This window comes from Artemia sp. Qi Xiang Cuo, chromosome 19 (assembly GCF_049724085.1).
Source record: "Artemia sp. Qi Xiang Cuo chromosome 19, ASM4972408v1, whole genome shotgun sequence".
In the NCBI taxonomy this organism is placed as follows: domain Eukaryota; kingdom Metazoa; phylum Arthropoda; class Branchiopoda; order Anostraca; family Artemiidae; genus Artemia; species Artemia sp. Qi Xiang Cuo.
Window position 1 is genome coordinate 40,603,283 of NC_142812.1, and position 19,476 is coordinate 40,622,758.

The 19,476-nt window shown below is 35.2% G+C and overlaps 1 protein-coding gene and 1 pseudogene across 3 annotated transcripts in view; one reads left to right on the forward strand and one right to left on the reverse strand.

The window, feature by feature from the left end:
• Window positions 1-19,476, reverse strand: part of Su(var)3-3 (lysine-specific histone demethylase Su(var)3-3) — a 69,328-nt gene that overhangs the window by 30,058 nt on the left and 19,794 nt on the right. For all 3 annotated transcript variants that reach the window (XM_089105611.1, XM_089105610.1, XM_089105609.1), the window contains exons 5-7: window positions 17,622-17,755; window positions 9,490-9,765; window positions 4,682-4,858 (exon numbers count right to left, since the gene is read on the reverse strand). In XM_089105611.1, the coding sequence (XP_088961737.1) occupies window positions 4,682-4,858; window positions 9,490-9,765; window positions 17,622-17,755 (587 nt within the window). The remainder of the gene's footprint in view (window positions 1-4,681; window positions 4,859-9,489; window positions 9,766-17,621; window positions 17,756-19,476) is intronic.
• On the forward strand, window positions 12,875-13,784 carry LOC148940841 (uncharacterized; annotated as a pseudogene).

The window sequence follows — 19,476 nt, forward strand, 5'->3', positions numbered from 1 at the left end:
TTCGTGAAGCTCTCCAGGAACTCATAAAAAGTTATTTTTCTACGCTTAAACTCTAAAAATAGTTCTTTCGGTTCCAGCTGGGCCAGTCTTAGTCACAACTTCCTAGTAAAAGCCCCACTTCTAAGCTGCAAGCCTACTTTTTTTTTTTTTTTTCATGGATACTTCACTGAAGCCATGTACCACAATCATTAAAACAGTCCTTATTTCTTAGATCACTTTTATAACATTTCTTAAAGAGGTATAGCTTTTGATTCAAGGTCTCTTAACTTGTTGACATTCTTAAAGAAAAAGACCAAAAATATTAAAATTCAAACATATCTTTGTCGCTTGGCATGTCCACTTGACATTTCACATATTTTGTACTCAATTTCAAATTGGGATATGTACCAACAACGAGACATGTACTAATTACAATTTCAATTGAAATGTTAGTTCAAGGGACTCCTCGACCTTTACGTTTATTAAATAAGTCATCTTTTTATATTACATTATTTTATAATGGAGAGTAATTTTCATGTCAGATATGAAACTAATTTGATAAATATGGTAATATAAATACAAAACGAAATCAGATAGCAAACAGATAAGAACTTACACTCAAGTGGACCCTTCAAAAAAAAAACCCACCAACATCCTCAAGTGTAGCTCTACTGTAATGCTAAATATCCTGATGAATTTGATAACTTAAACCTGAGGTGGGAAAGCTTCGATTGGGGAAAAACCACACATTTTTACAACATTCGGCACGATTTTTCGTCAAAGACGGAAATTCTAAGTAGGTGTTTCGAGATGTCTTGGGCGGTGGATTAACCACAACCTTCAAAGCAAAGGTGGACCTATAGCAAAATCTGGGGGGGGGGGGGTGACAAGGGTGCCAATAATTGAGAAGTTTTTTTTTTTTAAATAGAGTAAGTAAATACGAATGAGGGCAACAGACAAATTCTTGACCCCACCCAGCCCCCCTTGGATCCGCCCCTGCTTCAAATAACCATGGATATCAAAATGAAAAATGTTATATATTTTGTACCCACATTAGGTCTATTCATGCCAGAAAGACGCGATTTGCTATGAGATTTCTTTTGATCATTTCAAAATCGTGAAGTTTTAAGGGCAGCACCAGACTGTTTTGCCACGTGGATACGTAAGAATAAACAAGCAAAAATAATTTGTTAAATTCTGCAAAGCTTTTCATTCGTAGAAATTCAAACATTAGTAATCTGTAGATCCTCTGTATCAACTACACCTTCGCAAGAAAGATACACATCCGTGAGCTGTCTCATGCCATATATTTTTAAGTTTGTATTTCCTGATTTGCTATATATACGTTTCTTCTTTAAATTTGGTACTCGCTACCATCAAAAACTGCATAAACCAGGGTTACCGGCCGTCCTCCTTTTGGGGGCATTTCATCCTTTTTTAACCACTGTCCTCCCCTTAAAAAAAAAAAAAAAAAAAAAAAAAAAAAAAAAAAAAAAAAAAAAAAAAGATTTGCTCTGCTCTTTGTTTAAACAGTGCTAAATACTTACACAACCCTGATTCCCCAGAAGAAGAGTAATAGCAGTAAAAATGTACATTTTTAAACAAAATGTATAAAATTTCGTTGACTAAAACAGGGCTTTTCTAATGTAGGATATCTAGAAATGACCTCTATGGAGAGCGGAGTTACATTCCGCACTGCCCACACTGAAACAAATTGGCAGAATATATTTTCATCACCATTCTTTAAATGCACAATTCTTTTATCAATTTCGTTTCTGCTCATATTTCTGCAAGGATAAAGGACATAGTCAAAGGTGATTTATACCGACATTGAAAGCACTATGAATTTTATTTTGATAATGCAACTTAGCTGTCAAAGCTTCAAGGCACTTAGATCTCTTCGTCCTTTGTTAAAGGCATTTCGAAATGCAAGCAGAGCCATCTAAGCTTGGTCAATGTTAAAATTTGACCTATTAGAATTGCGAAAATACCAAATGTCCTCGTTCCTTTACAAAAAAAAACCTCAAGTCCTCCTTTAATATATTTCCAGATAGTAACCCTGGCATAACTGCACATGAGTCTAACAACCAGGTTTCATTTTCACTGCCCCTCGTACTTTAAACCTTAGTACTTTAAACAGGTGGAATGAAGGAGCAGTGTTCGTCAATTTGTATGTCTCAGTCAACTAATTTAAGTTGACTAGTCAGTAATGCTTTTTCTTTGTCTTTTTTTCGCATGAATGACCCCAAAAAGGTGAGGTAGCATAATAGAATCGGTCAATCTTTACTAAATTTAAATAAAAATAAATACCAATTTATACGCTGATATTGTCTTTTAAAAAATCTAAGAATTCCTAAATTTTACTGTACAATATTAAGAACTGAATTTTTCGTGAAAATTACCCTACTCGGTTGAAAAAAACAAACAAAAAACTAATCATTAAGAAGAAAATCCCGTAAAAAAAAAAATTCCATCTTTCCTCACGAGAACTGCCCCATTAGAGGTCAATGGGGGGGGGGGGGTCATACAAATTACTTTTCACAAATATATAGGTTCTGACAAGTGTAGAATTCTGTTTTTGGATTTCACGTCAACTCAAAAAAAAAAAAATTCATGGGGGAGAGTAATCAGCTTGCTTCTGTTTTGAAGTTCGTTTGCTCTCCCGTTAAATTACGTATATCTGAAATAAGTGCTTTCATTTTGAGCAGATATTTGGGGTTAGTATTACTAACTAAAAATCCTTGTTTTTGAGAGGGAGAGAAGCAAAACATTTAGCCACAGTTAGTAAAACCTTTTTTTTAGTATATGAGACATTTTGAAAAGGCTAACCTATTTTTTCTAAGAGTTCTTGGTAACGAACGATTCCCCCTTTTCTTAAATTATGCCGACTTTTTTTGCATGACAATAGCCTTTGACTGTTTGATATTTAGAATCAAACAGTTACTGGTAACAAACTGTAAGTAAGGAGCGATACGGCTCAATAGTAACCAAAACTCTAAGAAACGGAGTTTCGATGATAATAGATACATCAAAATCGAATTTTGATGCTTATTCAAAATATGTAAAATTCATCAAATTTAATGATACCCATCAAAAGTTACGAGCCTGAGAGAACTTGCCCAATTTTTGAAAAAAGGGTGGAAATACCCCAAAACATCAAGAAATCTTGATGAAAATCACTCCATCAGATTCAGCATACCAAAGAACCCTGCTGTAGAGGTTTCAAGTTCCTATGTACAAAAATGTAGAATTTTGCATTTTTTCCCCAGAAGAAAAGACCACGGGTTACGTGGGAGGATCTTTTCATGGAGGGACTTTTCATGGGGGAAAAGAATTTTCCATAGAAGGGGAGCCGGGTTTCCAGCATTACTTAAAAACAATCAGAAATTAAATAAAAAGAAACAAATTTTTTAAACTGAAAGTAAGGACCAACGTTAAAACTTAAAACAAACACAAATTATTACGTATATAAAGGGGGCTGCCCTCTCCTCGACACATCGCTCTTCATGCTAAGGTTTGTTTAGTACCTTTAAAAGAGCTATTTATTGTAATTAAACGGCCTTTGTGATTCAGGAGTCATTCTTAAATAATTGGGAAAAAATTCGAACCTTAGTGTAAAGAGCGATGTATTGACGAGAGGGCAACCCCCCTCATATACATAATAATTTCTTTTCGTTTTAAGTTTTAATGTTGCTCCTTACTTTCAGTTCTTGTTTTTTTCATTAAAAAAAAAATCAAAAAAATCTGATTCTAACTAAAGGGCCCTTGAGTTTCAGAAGTTTTCTTTAAAAATTGGGACAAAAGCTCAAATTTTAGCGTAAAGAGCGGGGAACTGAGGAGGAGGCTACCCCTTTCATATACAGAATAACTTCTGTCCGTTTTAAGTTTTGACCTTACTCTTTACTTTCAGTTGAAAAAACTTGTTTTGTTTTATTTAATGTACACACGAGATCTACTAGCCAACAGTTAGCTTTTGTGACTCAGTTCGATTAAGACTAAAAGCATTTTAGTCATTCAAACAAAACAAAACAGAAATCGTACTTAAACAGAGATCGCGAAGATAAAATTGTAACAACACCACTCGACTACAGTCTTACTTACCGTTCTTGTTTTAATAACTTATTTAACTATCTGTTCCCACTAAAACTGAATCAAAACACAGTTCCGCTTAATACTTCTTTTACTACTTTTCATGCTGAATTCGGTAACGAAAAAAGAACTTCTCTGTCGTCCATGGCTTTTCAGGATAGTCTCTATGGGCTCCTAATAAACTTACAGAGCTGCTGTACATTCACAGAAAACTGAGGGCTAAGGTTAACAAGGTGCTAATGGAGCAAATTCAAATTAAGTCTTGAATCCAGCATAAAAAGATGCATTAGAGAACTTTTGTAAGCAATTAGAAATAATATAAAAGAAACATCCGAGTTTTTCAACAAAACTAGAAAAATTTGTAACACAAAACTGTGAATGATGGAAAAATTCGAATTATATATATAGGCCTACAAATTTAGGCTAAGAAGTTCTAGTAGAATTATAAAATATAGTTCTTGGGTCTAGTCCTGAAAACTTTGATTGTTGGATAATAATGCTGGATAATAATACAGTATTAATAATTATATTATGTGTCCCTTCATGTCATTGTATTTCGGACAAGCACGATTTGAACTAGTTAAACAACAAAACCAAATGGACATCATCTTACAGTGTTTCCAGTTGCTTCGTAGAGAGGACACTTTGTTTTGATTCTATAAAGCTCCATTGGAAATTGGCGAGCAAGAGTGGCAATCGGATTTCCGCCAAGACCAGTTACTACCATAGCCCCAAGGTCCGCTATATAATGACCCTTTCGAAACGTAGCAATACGGCCACCAACTCTATCCTGAAAAAAGGACAAGCACAACCAATTAATTATAATCAACATTATTAGCCAAGATTAGCTCCAACTTTGGGGTAGCCCTATTAGTTAAATCGGAACAAATAAAAAAATTAAGTTCATGTCATGTCTCAGTTGGCCAGCACGATAGCACTGTGCTTAAAAGTCATAAGTTCCAATTTCCGAATTCTACTAAATTCTATTTCTATAATTATAAAGTGCATTTCCTTAGAAAAGAACCTTAAAAATCGATATAATAACATTAACCAACGTGCCTCTCATCATCAACATGATTTTCCAAGGTAACCAGTTTAAACGAGAGCCAATAACTGAGATCATATATCAGTCAAGGGAAAGCAGCCCACAAGACACTTTAGATCAAAATATTATCACCTTAAAAGTTATAATTTCAAGATAGTTTTTCAGTGTTTTTAAAAATACGTTTAATGATACAGCAGCTTTGAAAGCGTTCTAAAAGCACTAGAATTTTTATCTTCTTGTCAGTAGTGACGACAGATGACAGACAAACGACGGATTTCAGAGATATGACACAAGACTTAAGCAATAATTTAGCCATTAAAAGTTTCCTCTGTAAATAAAGATGGTGCGATTGCCACAAAAAGACATAGGAGGGATTCCGAAACTGAAACTACGTTTCATTAAAATTTACGATGCTCGAACTGAGAATTTGAGAACTTCCATGAACAATGTAAACACTACAAGGTCATTAGCTACAAAAGGCTTAGACTTGGCTCCAGCCCAAAACAAGTTATTAACCCGATACAAAGGATACCAGCTATTCGAGGTAGGCTAAAAGCTTAGACTATGAAAAGAAAGACTAACAATCAAAAAAGGGAAACATTTGATGAGAATTTCCCCCAAACACATAAGTTTATACTGTTCAAGGTTGTATAAGCCTCCTATACAATGCCTGTTTTCAAAGTTCAATATGAATGCCAGATTATTATTCTGACTTCCTGGGTATGACCTATTACGATTTCTAAGCTTATTCGAATCATCCTTTTCAAAGAATACAAAACAGAGTAGACTTGTCTCACAGTCCGGCTGAGAAACAATCCTCCGAAAATTTGTACTTGCCAAACAAGGTTTTACAGAAAATTTTAAGTTATAGAACTCCTTTCAATAAATTCGAGTGTCTGTTCTATCAAGTCAAGTTTCTAGAGAGCAAAAATTAAATATGTGAAATATTACCATGACTCTTACTGCCATCCTTTCTGAAATAGGCGCCACATTTGATTGAGTATAGTTAAAATCATAAAGCAATGACATAGAATTACGAAAAGGAATTTTACTTCGTAATTTTACGTAGATTTATTCATAAAAGCTAGGTAAAAAAGACAAAAACAATCGGAGCTTGGATAGCTTTAATGTTGACTTTGTCTAAGTATGAGGCTTTCAGGAAATAACTTACAGCCAGAATATATTTTATATAGGTAGCAAATTACTCCGGCTTATGTTTTTATGGTCCAGGAATCCATGAAGGAAATCAATCAGCACTGAGTAATCACAAAATCTGACATCTAATGTAGTGTTCACTTGAGTAAATGAATCACAGTTTTAGATAGGTTAAGTGAAATCGCTGAGGGTATTAAACCAGGCTTTAAAGCTAAAACTGTGAAACTATAAATGTTATTCCAAAAATCACAGTTTATCCACAAATATAAATTAAGATAAAGTCATGGTTAAACTAAATATCATTACAAATAACGACATGAAAAAAAAAACAGTAGAGGACAGACGAATTGCGTGTAATGACCCCATTTTAAGGGCGATTAAATTTTTAAAATATCATGTCAATAATGCTTGATAGACAACTTTTGTTATTAACAGAAGCTCTCACTGGTACACAGCAATAAGTGGGGGTATAGGATAAAAAAAAGTAATCTAGTGACTTGATGAGAATAGTACATTAGCTTGGCGAAATACACTTACTTAGCTTGGCTATATATATTTCAATAATTTAGGTTGAATTCTGCAGCGTCATCTGAATATTCCAAAAATGAGATTATAGATGGCAATAGCGTCAGAAGACAAAATCGAAAAAAAATAACGTAAATCATTTTTGTTCCTCAGGCGATAACTATCTTTTTTACAATTTTAACCAAGTCCTTAGAAGGCTTCAGTCTCTTTAAATTGCAATTGAGAATAATTTCATCTTTTTCTCATCAATTCCAAAGTTTGCTGTCAACTTTTAATACAGGTTGAATTTTAGAAAGCTCTATTAATACCTCTTTTTATTTATAAACATTTTGATTTCATCAGATGGGTCCCTTAATGTTGTTCAAAGTAAGTTTTTATATTATTAATATCGATATTCCAATACTGTTATTATTAATATTGTTAATTCAAACATTTTAGTTGCGTGAGATTAGAGCACTTGACGGATTTGTTATATGATTCATTGTCATGATTCAATTTTGGTATATGCCAAGAGAGGGACCTGTAGAGAAGGGAACGTTAAGAAAATAATTCATAACATGCAGAATAATTGTAGATGGCATATTTTGTATGCAGTCTCGTTACATTTTACCCCCCCCCCCCCACCCTAATGTGCAAATATATAGCCGAAATTGTATATTTCCGATCTATTCTCCTAATGTGTCTCTCTGGTTTCAACGCGTGTACCTGTAAATTGAGCCAACTCTGACGAAATAGGAACCGGAAAAAAAGTGACAGGGGGGGGGGGGGCAGAATACATTGGAAATATATAAGTTGGGCTATATATTTGCACAAAAAGGGAAGGGGGGTAAATTATAGTGGGGCTGCATGCAAAATGTATTAGCCATAATTAGTCTGCATGTTATGAAGTATGAATAGGTTTTTTAACATGTTTCCTCCTCTACAGGCCAGTCTCTAGGCTTATACCAAAATTTTCCAGCGTAACTTTTATCTTAGATTAACTCATAGCGAAACTGTTTAGCTGAAAATACCAAGGACAGTGAAAATTACATCTGATTGTCTGATTTAAGTGAAAACTTACACAACCATACATATGCTAAAAATGAGAGAAAAAAGACCTCCACAAGCAATTATGCAGTTTTGATAGTAGCAGGAGCCAAATAATAATAATAATAGTAAAAATGTAGGTGAAACATCGCAAAAAAATAAGCTGGAATACGGCACGAGACAGCTTAAAAGGATATAGCTCACTTTTGAAAATGTAGTTGTCTCTGAAATTCTACACATTGCTAGTATTTGATTTTCTTACTGACGAAGAGCGTTGTCAAATTTTGGAAATTAGTTTTACTTGTTTATTTTCAGCTCACCGTGGCATCACCGACGAAAATGCGGTACTGTCCTAAGAACTAATAATCTTGAAACAATCAAAAGAAAATTCTACAGTTAGCAAATGAGAATATATCTAATATGGGTCGACTGGGCACAAAATGTTTTTATTTTTAAGTTCTTAGTTCTATAAAAGAACGTTCCAGTTGAAAATGCGTCATATTTTACTGATCCTCTCCTTTTTTATTATATGCACAGTTTCCCAGGGGTTGTAAATAAAAAATAAATAAATAATATAACTTGTACGCTTATACGTCTACAAGCTTGTACAGACGAAAACCTGTAATCTTGAGCTTGACATATATCAAGGGGAATGTGACAAATTGTTAAATTTTGTCGTTGGTATTCTTTTCTTGATCGTTATAAATTTAATCTATAAGAAAAAACATATGATAATGGTTATTCACAATAAAAAGCCGCTAATACCAATATTCAGTTTGTTTCAACAGCCGGTGCCACCTAATGCAAGTAATCAAGATATCTACTTTCATCTAGATGTTAAAACCGAAAAATACAGTAATTTTCTCAAAAATTTGTAAGATGCTCATCAACCAGGGCTTCTATTCTGATTTGGCCTACTTTAATTAAATATAGATCAGTCAGAGTTGTTTCTGCTAAATCTAGCTCAAAATGCTAATTAAATCTTAATTATGAACGAGTGTGGATTCAGCCCATCCCAAAACTTAATATTAGCTTTTTTGTACAAAAAAGAACTATCTGTAAAACAGAAACAAAATAAAATGCTCGACAATCCATAGATTTCTTAAACATTTTTGCTTGTTTTAATTTTTCAATACTTTGGCTGTACTAAACTTATTGTGAATGACCTGGCTCGATTGTGTTAGTGTGGTTATTCCTGAGAGTATCTAATAACTGACACTTAATTTGCACACGTCTGGGATAAGCTTAAGCTATTATATCGCCTTACTATATCCTCAGTCAGCTAACTTGTTAATAAACTCAAAGCTGAGCAAACTGAAGGTAGTCTAATGTGCAGAAATTTATCGCCAGAGACCATGACCCTTCCCCTTCCCCAAATACCAAACCCAATTCCATTGTCAATGTTCAATATCAATATTTTCCTAAATTTTGCGTGTAATACGGCAGTTTTTGCTTTTTGTCTGAATTTATGTCAGGTTTGGTGACTTATGCAAAGTGTGTCACTTTAACCTGTAAATAAATAAATAATAAAAAAACATGTTTGAGAAGAATGAGCAACATTATAAAACTTCCATGTCCAGTAACTTCTATTGAATTTATAATCCTGTTAGATATTTCCTACTTCTTATGTTCCTTTTATTTCCCCTTAAAAAGAAAAAAAGAAAACTTACTCTTCCCTCAAGGACAAAGACTTCAAGTCCAAAATGTTGAAGCTGTTGAGCAGCTATCAAACCAGAAATCCCGGCTCCAATGACGATAACGCGACCTTTTTTTGGCCTCATCAAAGGTATTTTCTTATAAATACCAAAATTAATGAATCCATAGCGATCAAGGTAGGCAAAAACACGCTTCACCAAAGTGGGGTCACTATTATAAGGAGGCTCAATTTTCTTCATCACGGCCTCTAGAGCCAACTCCTCATTTGGATTTTGATGCCACAAATGAAGCTTAAAAACAAAAAGAGCAATTAGAAAATTGCCTGAGAACGGATTTTAAAAAAGGCGGACGAGAGAAGACGACAAACTTGACAAAAAATATGAAAAGTAAAATAAAAAAAGTCACACTATACATTGTAAGGTCTAATGAAAATTCTAGTGAAGGCATTGCTTTCTCCCTTCAGGTTTTGATGACAGATGTTGTCACCATTTTAGCTAAAGGTTGCAACTGACATTTTCATCACAAAGTATTTTTTTTTCCATAGTTCTATTGCTGTTGGTATGAGTGCATCTATGTAATAAAGACGAAAAAACGAATCTATGTCACGACACCTCAAATTCTGTCATGTCACGGTAGGTTAGGTCCTCAAATTCTGACACGTCAGGGTAGGTTAAGTCCTCAAATTCTGACACGTCAGGGTAGGTTAAGTCCTCAAATTCTGACATGTTAAGGCAGGTTTAGTGCTTAAATTCTTGAAAAAATCATGGCCGTCACTACCCTAATCTAGAAAGGCGGCAATTTGAAGCATTAAGAGCTTATTCTTCCTCACGGCGAACAAGAGGCTGCATCACTAGCTCATTCGGTATTTTTTACCTCAAATACAGGAGAGGTGACAAACGTCCTTACATTTCAGAAAATTTCTTTTTCTTTTTTTTTTGTCTGATTTTTCTCTACGGATAAAAAGCCAAAGATGAAAAAGACAATTCTTGTTTTTTTTTTTATTTTTTAGGATGTTGATGTGTGCATGTTTGTTCCAAGTTAAGTATGTTGCATTCAACCCTAGGGTTCGTTTTACTTAGGAAAATGTGTTTGTTTTGAGGGGGGGGGGGAGTAAGCTGAGAAGTTCAAAAACCATAAACAAATAGGTGATTACAAGGATGGTATAACCATTATAGAAACAATTATAATTGCCGCTATTCAGCAAATGAAGACCATCTCCCTGTTTTTTGCCTAAAGTTTGTGGCCACCCATAGAGACTGATGGAACCAAAGCCCTTATAGTCAGGGAGCCACACGAGAGAAATGTTGATATTAAAGTTTTTGGGTGGTCAGCAAGCAGCAGAAGTTTTGAGAATGCTATCTGATGTAATCGATCATGCTGAATACGAAAATCAACGTTACATAGCTGACAAATGAGAGCGTTAGAGCGTTACATCCCCATTTCCTCAAATTTCCTAAAAATCAATCTCAACTGACCAAAATTCCCTTAAAATCAATAACAAATTCAAAACTGCTCCAAAATTGCTCAATTATAGGTCAATTTAAAGGAAACTGAATAAAGTTTAATGTTCTTTTTCAAAATTTTTTTTATCTTTTTTTGTTCAATTTTAATCTTCAAAAATAGACAAAAAACATAACATAATTTATGGCATTTTGAGAATAATCTTGATTTATCTTGAAAATTTGCCAGCATAATGTATATTTTTTATTAATGAACTCTGGACAAAATTTATTATTCTACAAAATGTACGATCTAGAAATTATCTAACCCATTTAGTTTTTGAACTATAAGCAAAGAACCAGAGTGACCCGACTTTTAGCTCGGATAACCAGAGGCACGTATCCAGCACGAACACGCATTTCCTGGTAGATCTCCTGGACTTAGTTGAATAGAAAAACTCGAGCAAAGCAGAAGCCTATATGAAAATATGATTGAGCGTGATGCTGCTAGTTAAACAGAGTCTGGTACCAGTGATATAATTACTGACGGTAAGTTTTACACGTGATAATTATGAAACATTAATCACTCAAAGTGCAAAAGATTTTGATGTTTCCTCTGTTTATTCTTACAATCATTTGCATGTATAGGCTAGCTCAGGGTTGTGTTTTCTAGAACCCAAACTTTGTTGGGTTTTCTCCTCTAATATTTATTAATCTCCTTTTATTCATTATCTGGCAAATTCTACTTTAGCTACTTTTGGCAATCTTGGAAAGGGGTTAGGTTATGAAAATGAAACTTTCAGGGATGGGTCTATAGACTAAAGTATGTCCCGGGAAGGTATTTTGAAGTCCCTACCTCCACTCCTTCTCCCTCTAGAGGGTCCTGAAATTTGCCTACATGACAGGTCTATCTATTGAAAATTTGATAAAACAACATATTACCTTATTTTTGAGTTATCAGTTTCTTTTTCTCTGGCTTTAGTTCTGAAAATGCAATTCCTGTTATTTGAGTAGAATTTTAAGCCATATCAATTTTTTTTTTAATTTAGGAAATGTATTTGCATATCTTTAAAACCTTATAAATTGGGATTGAGCAAAGTTGTGAAGCTGAAAATAATTTTATTTGTACTTCATTTAAGCAGAAGGCCTATTTTTCAAGGTTTTACTTTAATAACACACAGAATTTCAAAGGTAATCAAAGGTCAGGACCCTCTAGAGGGAGAAGGAGTGGAGGTAGGTACTTCAAAATACCTTCCCGGGACATACTTTAGCCTGTAGACCCTTCCCTCAAGATTTCATTTTCATAACCTAACCATCCATTTTTCCATCCATCCATTTTTCCTTCAATCATATTTTGACACATTTTTGGGAAGTAACAAATTTTGAAGACACTTCAAATATATCCTGATACTATCATCGCATACTCAATCAACTGAAATTTTGGAAACTATAGCAGTAATAGTAAGTCCACAAACAATCAGAAAGACATATTTTCTTTGTGGTTTCTTTGCCAAGATGAAGGAAAAGAAAAGCTATCATTCATTAAGAGCTCTAAGAAGCTACTTGAAACAACAGAAACAACTGGTGATACGAAACACAGAAGATTGCTGATTGAAGCAGCTGTCACTGCCAGCTTGTGTATGCCCTCAGTAAAGAATCTTCTGTTGCAGAGCAGTCTACAAGCTCTGGAAGTGTCAACGCTGACAGAAAAAAATGCTCCTTTAGAGGCTGCAGATGTTTCCTTCTCATACAAAAGCTTTTGCTTGTTTTGCTCTAAATCAGGGAGTATAAAAAAGCTTCTTTTAAGCTTATCAATGTAGAAAAATTTTCCTGCAGCGAATCTATTGTGTTGAAAGCAAATCTCCTTTGGAGCACACTACCAGAAGTATTCAGCAGAGTTAGTGGGATTGATCTAATGGCAGCTGAGGCAAAATACTAAACAAAATGCATTGACAAATTTATGGCTACAAAGCCAAAATGTGATAATTTGCCTGATTTGAACAACACACTATTCAACCAGTTCCTAGAGACGATTGAGTCCAAGGAAGGGAGAATATACCACATTTCAGATTTGAAAAAAAGATCAGCAAGGTTTTGATTGAAAATGGACTTGTTTGGCAGAAGCATAGAGTGCATTGGAATAAGAGAAATTAGAAACCAGCTTATTATGTTTGTTGACTCTCAAAAAGGCACATTTTATTATCTAAAAGGAACAGTTTCTCCTAGGCTTTTGGCTGCACAAGTGAAGGAAATGATTAGAGAATTTGAATATTTTGGTATTCTGATAGATTCAGCTGATGTTAATAGTGACTGCTTTAATTCGAATGTGATGGACCCTGATGTACTTGGACAATCCCCTGAATTTGTGACATCAAGTGATGATGAACTTGATGGCAGTTTGTATATTGGCATGCAAAATGATGATCAAGAAAGTTTTTGCAGTCTTCAGGGCCAACAACTTCTGGTCCTAGTAGACTAAGTGATATATTTGAGATGGAGGAAAGAAAAGGCTTCTTTTATTTAATGACTTAAGCCAAGACTCAAATAGTAGAAAGTGTGAAGAAATTCAGAAAAAGCAAAGGTAACATTGATTTGACTTATGATACAGCAGATAGTATAGTTCCATCTTTGCTCTACAACATAATTGCATTTTTGGTCAGTTGCCTCTCAGATCCCCCTATAGACAGTGATACTAAGTACACTTTGGCAGAATTTACAAGGGAGAAGATTCTAAATTTAACCCAAGACATTGATTTTCAGTTCCATGGACTTGTAACTCCCTGACATATTGCACTCTCTGTCAATTTGCACTAAAAGACCAGAAGCATGTTCTCCTTCTAAATAGGCTGGGCTGTTGCTGCATATGGTAAAGATCCATACCTTTTTACCTCTCTTGATTACTTGTAAGTGATTTTTTACCCTCAAGAGCAGGAACTCAAATATTTGCTACCATCTGATGCTGCCCTTGAGTGCCATGCTAAGCGTGCTTACCTCCAGTGAGGTATTTTTTTTTTACAATCAAATTGACCAAAGCCTCAGTTTCTAGATTCCCTACAGTTTGGGTGGACTATCCAGGATGGTGAGATTAGGCCAGTTGTGTCCACTCTTAAAGCATTCCCAGATGGTGTGGTCCCTGAATACTGCTCGTTCAAGTGCTATACAAAACATTGTTCATGTGGAGGAAGTAGACCGTATGATTTATTTCGTGCTTGTAGTGGGAAACGTTTAAATGCTTCTTTTATGCTCTATAAATAATATTTCTAGTTCCATAATTTTTAAAGTTTCTTGTATCTATGATTAAGGGTGCTGCTGGATGAATCCAATGAATATCAAGTTCAGCTACTTATAGTATTTATGGATATTCTCAAAGCTTTCGACTCGATACATCGCGGAACCATATGGAAGATTTTAGTGCACTATGGAATTCCGACCAAAATTGTAAATATAATTGAAGCGCTATATCATGATATCATGTGTGCAGTACAGACAAAGGGTGGCCTAACGGAGTGGTGTTCTGTTTAGTCAGGTGTAAGGCAGGGCTGCATTCTATCACCATTACTGTTTGCCATAGTGATAGATTTTGTTCTCCGTGGATGCAGTTTTAGTGGCGGTATACAATTAAATCCACTGAGAGAACTCAATGATGGTGATTTTGCTGACGATGTTGCGCTTATTACCCACGACCCTGAAGATATGCAACGCAACATTAATGAACTCGGTCGTATGGCAAATGTTGTCGGACTCTCCATAAATGCTAACAAGACCAAATCAATGTCGAATGCAGTCATACCTGACTTGGCCGAAGGACTTTTGGTTAACAACGAGGATATTGAGGAAGTGAGAGAGTTCAAGTATCTTGGCAGTATTCTTACGCAAGATGCCAATTCCGAAAGAGAAATACTGTGCCGAATAGCATTGGCTGGATCTGCTTTCAGCTACCTTAGAAATGTTTGGAGAAATAATAAATATTCCCAGAAGTTAAAGCTTAGAATTTATAATAGCAATGTGGTCTCTGTCTTTATGTACGGCTGCGAAACTTGGAGCATCACTGCTAAACTAGAACGACGACTCCAGGCATTCGACAATAATTGCCTAAGGTCTATCCTAAATATACATTGGACAGAAATAATACGAAATGATGAAATATATCGTATGACAAATCATACCCCCATCCTTGATCTTATTAGAAAGCGGCGATGGATGTATTGGGGGCATATGGTGCGAATGGGGGAAGGAAGGCTGCCGCACGATGCATGGTGTTGGACACCCCCGGTCTCCGCAAATCAGGGAGACCGAAAATGACCCTTGGCAGGTCGCTAATGAAGGAGGCGAAGCTGGCGAGGTCCTCGTTGGAGGAGCTATGGTTGAAGGCTCAGGACAGGTCGTCGTGGCGAATCACTGTTGCTGCCTTATGCACCCCCAGGCGTAGGAGGACCTAAGTCTAAGTAAGTAAGTAATGATTAAGGGTTGGGTGGAAAACTATATACTGGCCAGTTGAAAATGTGTTTGTTAATAAATACATCACACGAAATAGCTAGCAGTTACTATTAGAAGTAGTCAAAGAATAACTTTCCATTACTCACCAAAAAGTGGAATGTCAGTTTTTTTTTATGAATGAAAAGAACAAAATTGCAATTTTCAAGGTCATTAGCATTACCTAGCACTCGTTATTAGTGGCATCGATTACAATAGGTTGCGTGATCATAGTCGAAACTTTTTGCAAAATATATTATTTAAGAGAAAAAAAGTGATTTTTTTTCGAATTCAGAAGTCTAGAACCCCTCGCCTGAGTATAAAATGCTTATATTCATAATCAGCGCTATCGATTACCCTGTTTTCCGTCGTCAAACCTTCTGCTGCTCACTGACCACCTACTAGTCATATTTTCAGCAAGTGGCTCCCTGACTATTGCTTCCTTCGAATAACAATTAAAGAAAGGCCTCCTCTTCAAGGAGGCCTCCCTCTCCCAGCGATAGAAAATTAATGAAGTGGCACTGTATAGTAACAAAATTACCGTCGAAACACGAGGTATATGTCGGTTCAAGGTTTTGGTATGCTATTTATCTGCATTCCTACGGTTTTAACTTTTCAACCCTATGTTGAAAAGTCATCCTATATGACAATTTTGCTCCCATTTGATGGCACAGATTCAGCTTTATCTATTAACTGAATTATATTTTTTATATTTGCTTTGGATTTAGACTGGAATATGCGTTGTCGTGGTTTTTCAGAAACAGGCGCAAACTAAGGAAAAAAATTCTTATTTTTTAAAGCTTGAATTCCCTGTGCAAGTTTGGTTAGTTATTTGCTGCTATCCTACGGTTTTAATCAGCAAAAGACAAAAACTTCACTATTACTTCATAACTGAGATTCCGATCAACGTTTAATCTACCAAATTAAGTTTTTGAACTTTTATTTCGGGAATTTTAGATTAAAAACACTTTGAACATTAGTTGAAAATCGTTGGAAAAAGGACAATTTTCCTTTTTTTTTCAGGCAAGTTTAAATCCTTCTCTAAGAAAAAGACTAAATAATAATATATTCTGACTGAGTGAATGGATTTCTCTGAGACTAATGAATCCAATTACACAAGTATGTTTTTTTTACACCTGCAGACTTGTCACAAAAGTCACTTGAGACAGACTTGTCACTAATTTGCTTGTTTTAGAGCGAACCTAAACCTTAAGCAAGTTTAGGTTTAGTTTTTCTTAGTTCTCGAAGAAAAAGTCTGGGCAATGTCACAATTTTGGCTCGCTGAATTGATAGATCTAAAGGCTAATGAATTCAATAGCATGAGTATATTATCCTTTCGATGCAGAGCAGTCTTGTCGACATTTTGAGAGTTTTACAAAGAACAGACCTTCATCAATTAAACAGAAAGCACAGTTCCCACTTATTCTATCATATAATCTCAGCCGTTCCCTGGGGGTGGGGGCGGCAACCGGATCAGCGGCCCGGTTGCTGCAGTGGGGTGGGGCCGAGGCACCGCGGTTCCCCATTTTGAACAAATTTTTCACTTCGATTCGGCTTTTTTGCTTATATTTGAATCGGGAAGGGGGCGCTGTAATCAATTTGTCCCTGGGCGCCACCAACCGTATGAACGGCTTTGCATACAATATTTCTGTATCAGCAATTTTTCCTATGATGTTAAAAAATAATAACAACTAAAGGCGAAGCTATCCAGACACGGTTGCTTTCCCTCCATAGATAATTTGTTATCTTTAACAGAATTAAGCTTCGATTTTCTTACCAAAATTGTAATAGGGAATCAAAGTTTATACTATGTTTATACCCAGATCTAGAACTACTGAACAATAAATTTTATTCAGATCTCCAGAACTTATGACAATAACTTTTTCAAAAAAAGCTCCCATCAAAAATTAGCATCCTCAGTCCATTAAGGTCAAAAGCTGTACATCACAAACTGTGCGTTTTGCTACTTTTCACGAAATAAAAGGGAGGACACCGAGTCTTTACAGCTTCAACACGGCTCTTATAGGCGTAAAAAAGACTACTACCCCTTCCCCTATTCAGTATAATCCAGTAAACTGAGTAAAAAAACGAAAAATATAGCATTGTTTTTTCCTGTAGATCCATTGACATTATAGCGTAAATAGCTTCACACACTATTTACTTGCGCGTCCAGACTGGAGTACTAATGATGGTATAAGCAAAGACTAGTTGAAAAAAGACATCCAGGAACTTACTATACTATTCCGGATATAAAGAAAAAGTTTATGAGACGATGCTGGCAACATATCTATATCAGGGAATGCACTCGCTTCTTCGGATGTCATCTTGTCACTTTTGAGTCGACTTCGATATGCGGCACCCGCCAAACCTAAAAACGCAAAGAACACTGAAAAAGGCTACTAAACAACATGACTAGCAAATGGAAAGAAACACCTAACTTAAGGGTATCCTGTATCCTATGGGTATAAACACAGTTGAACATGAAATTGCTATTTTATTAAAAAAAGAAAAAAATGACACTTCCTATTCTTTTAGCAAGACAATGACGAAAAATAGATTTTGAAAAATTCATTTGAGTATTAATTTCTGAAATTAAGTAGTCTGTCTTTTTTTCCCCTCTCCCTCTTTTCGACAACCCTCAAACACAACTTTATATATGTAAAATGAAGACACCAACTTCTTCATGAAACCATTAAGTGTACCAAGTTGAAATATTTGAAAAATAGCCCTGCCTACCCACAAGGTACTTTAATGAGATTTGGTATCATGTGTTTCAGCTTGCAAGAGCTACGAATCACCCTTATCTATAATTGAGCCTTTGAAAAGTAAGTTTGAGCAAGTGCACTTCTTGCAGCTTTAGTGTCAAAGCCATATATATTACTCAAGCAGAGCCATATAACATTATATATACTCAAGCACACAAGCAAACACCCAAACATTCCTAATAATGTTTCCATCTATTGATTCGTGCATTAGCTTGAAAATTAGAGAACCACTCCTTTTTTGAATTTTTCGGTTTTTGCCTTATTATCTAATTATTACTACCTTTTGAGGCCGAGCGCATGCTGTTAACGATGTTATTCCTAGTTATCAGAACAATTTGAACTAATAAGTGACTAGGTAAACATTTGGTGTCATCGTGGAAAATCAGGAATAGTTCAATAAGTAATTTTGTAACACTAAAACCTAATCCACTGTGTAGTCTTATGTTACACTAATCGCTCACAGAGGAATACTAACAAGGGAGTTCAGCCATTTTCGGTCAGAATGCCGTCGTTGGCCAAAATACTTTACCATCACGCTGAATTTTATATTTCTAATATATTTTCATGCTCAATCATCTTCTGTCGGTTGCCAAAATCACTTTTCATAAGGGTCAAATGCGTCAATTAATACATCTTTTGGTACAGGAAAAGGATACGGGCAGATTTCTTCCAAGATTTCAAACCCTTGGTATTTTTGATATTTCTGCCTAAATCCCATTTTTTCATAAAAGCTGGGCTTTTACGAAGTCTATTGATATCAACTTGTGCTCTCACTTGTTAGCACAATAAGCAGTAAATGATACAAATATAACAGTATTCTTTCAAATTTATAGGAATTAGTCGAGGGAACCCAGAAAAGAAGCAAAAGGAGAGTCTAAAAACTCTGTGTTAATTTTCATTTTCATGCATAACTAAAAATTAATTTCAAGAAGTTCCCATATGATTTCGTTGACAGAATAGTTTGTTTTGTATTATATAGAACGTTCCAGTGAGCCTAATAGTTTCTTTTGAATTTTATAAAACGTTCCAGTGAGCCTAATAGTTTGTTTTGAATTATATAGAACGTTCCAGTGAGCCTAATAGTTTGCTTTGAATTATATAGAACGTTCCAGGGATCCTAATAGTTTATTTTTGAATTATATAGAACGTTCCAGTTACCCTAATAGTTTATTTTTGGATTATATAGAACGTTCCAGTGAGCCTAATAATTTGCTTTGAATTATATAGAACGATCCAGTGAGCCTAATAGTTTATTTTCGAATTATATAGGACGTTCCGGTGAGCCTAATAGTTTGTTTTGAATTATATAGAACGTTCCAGTGAG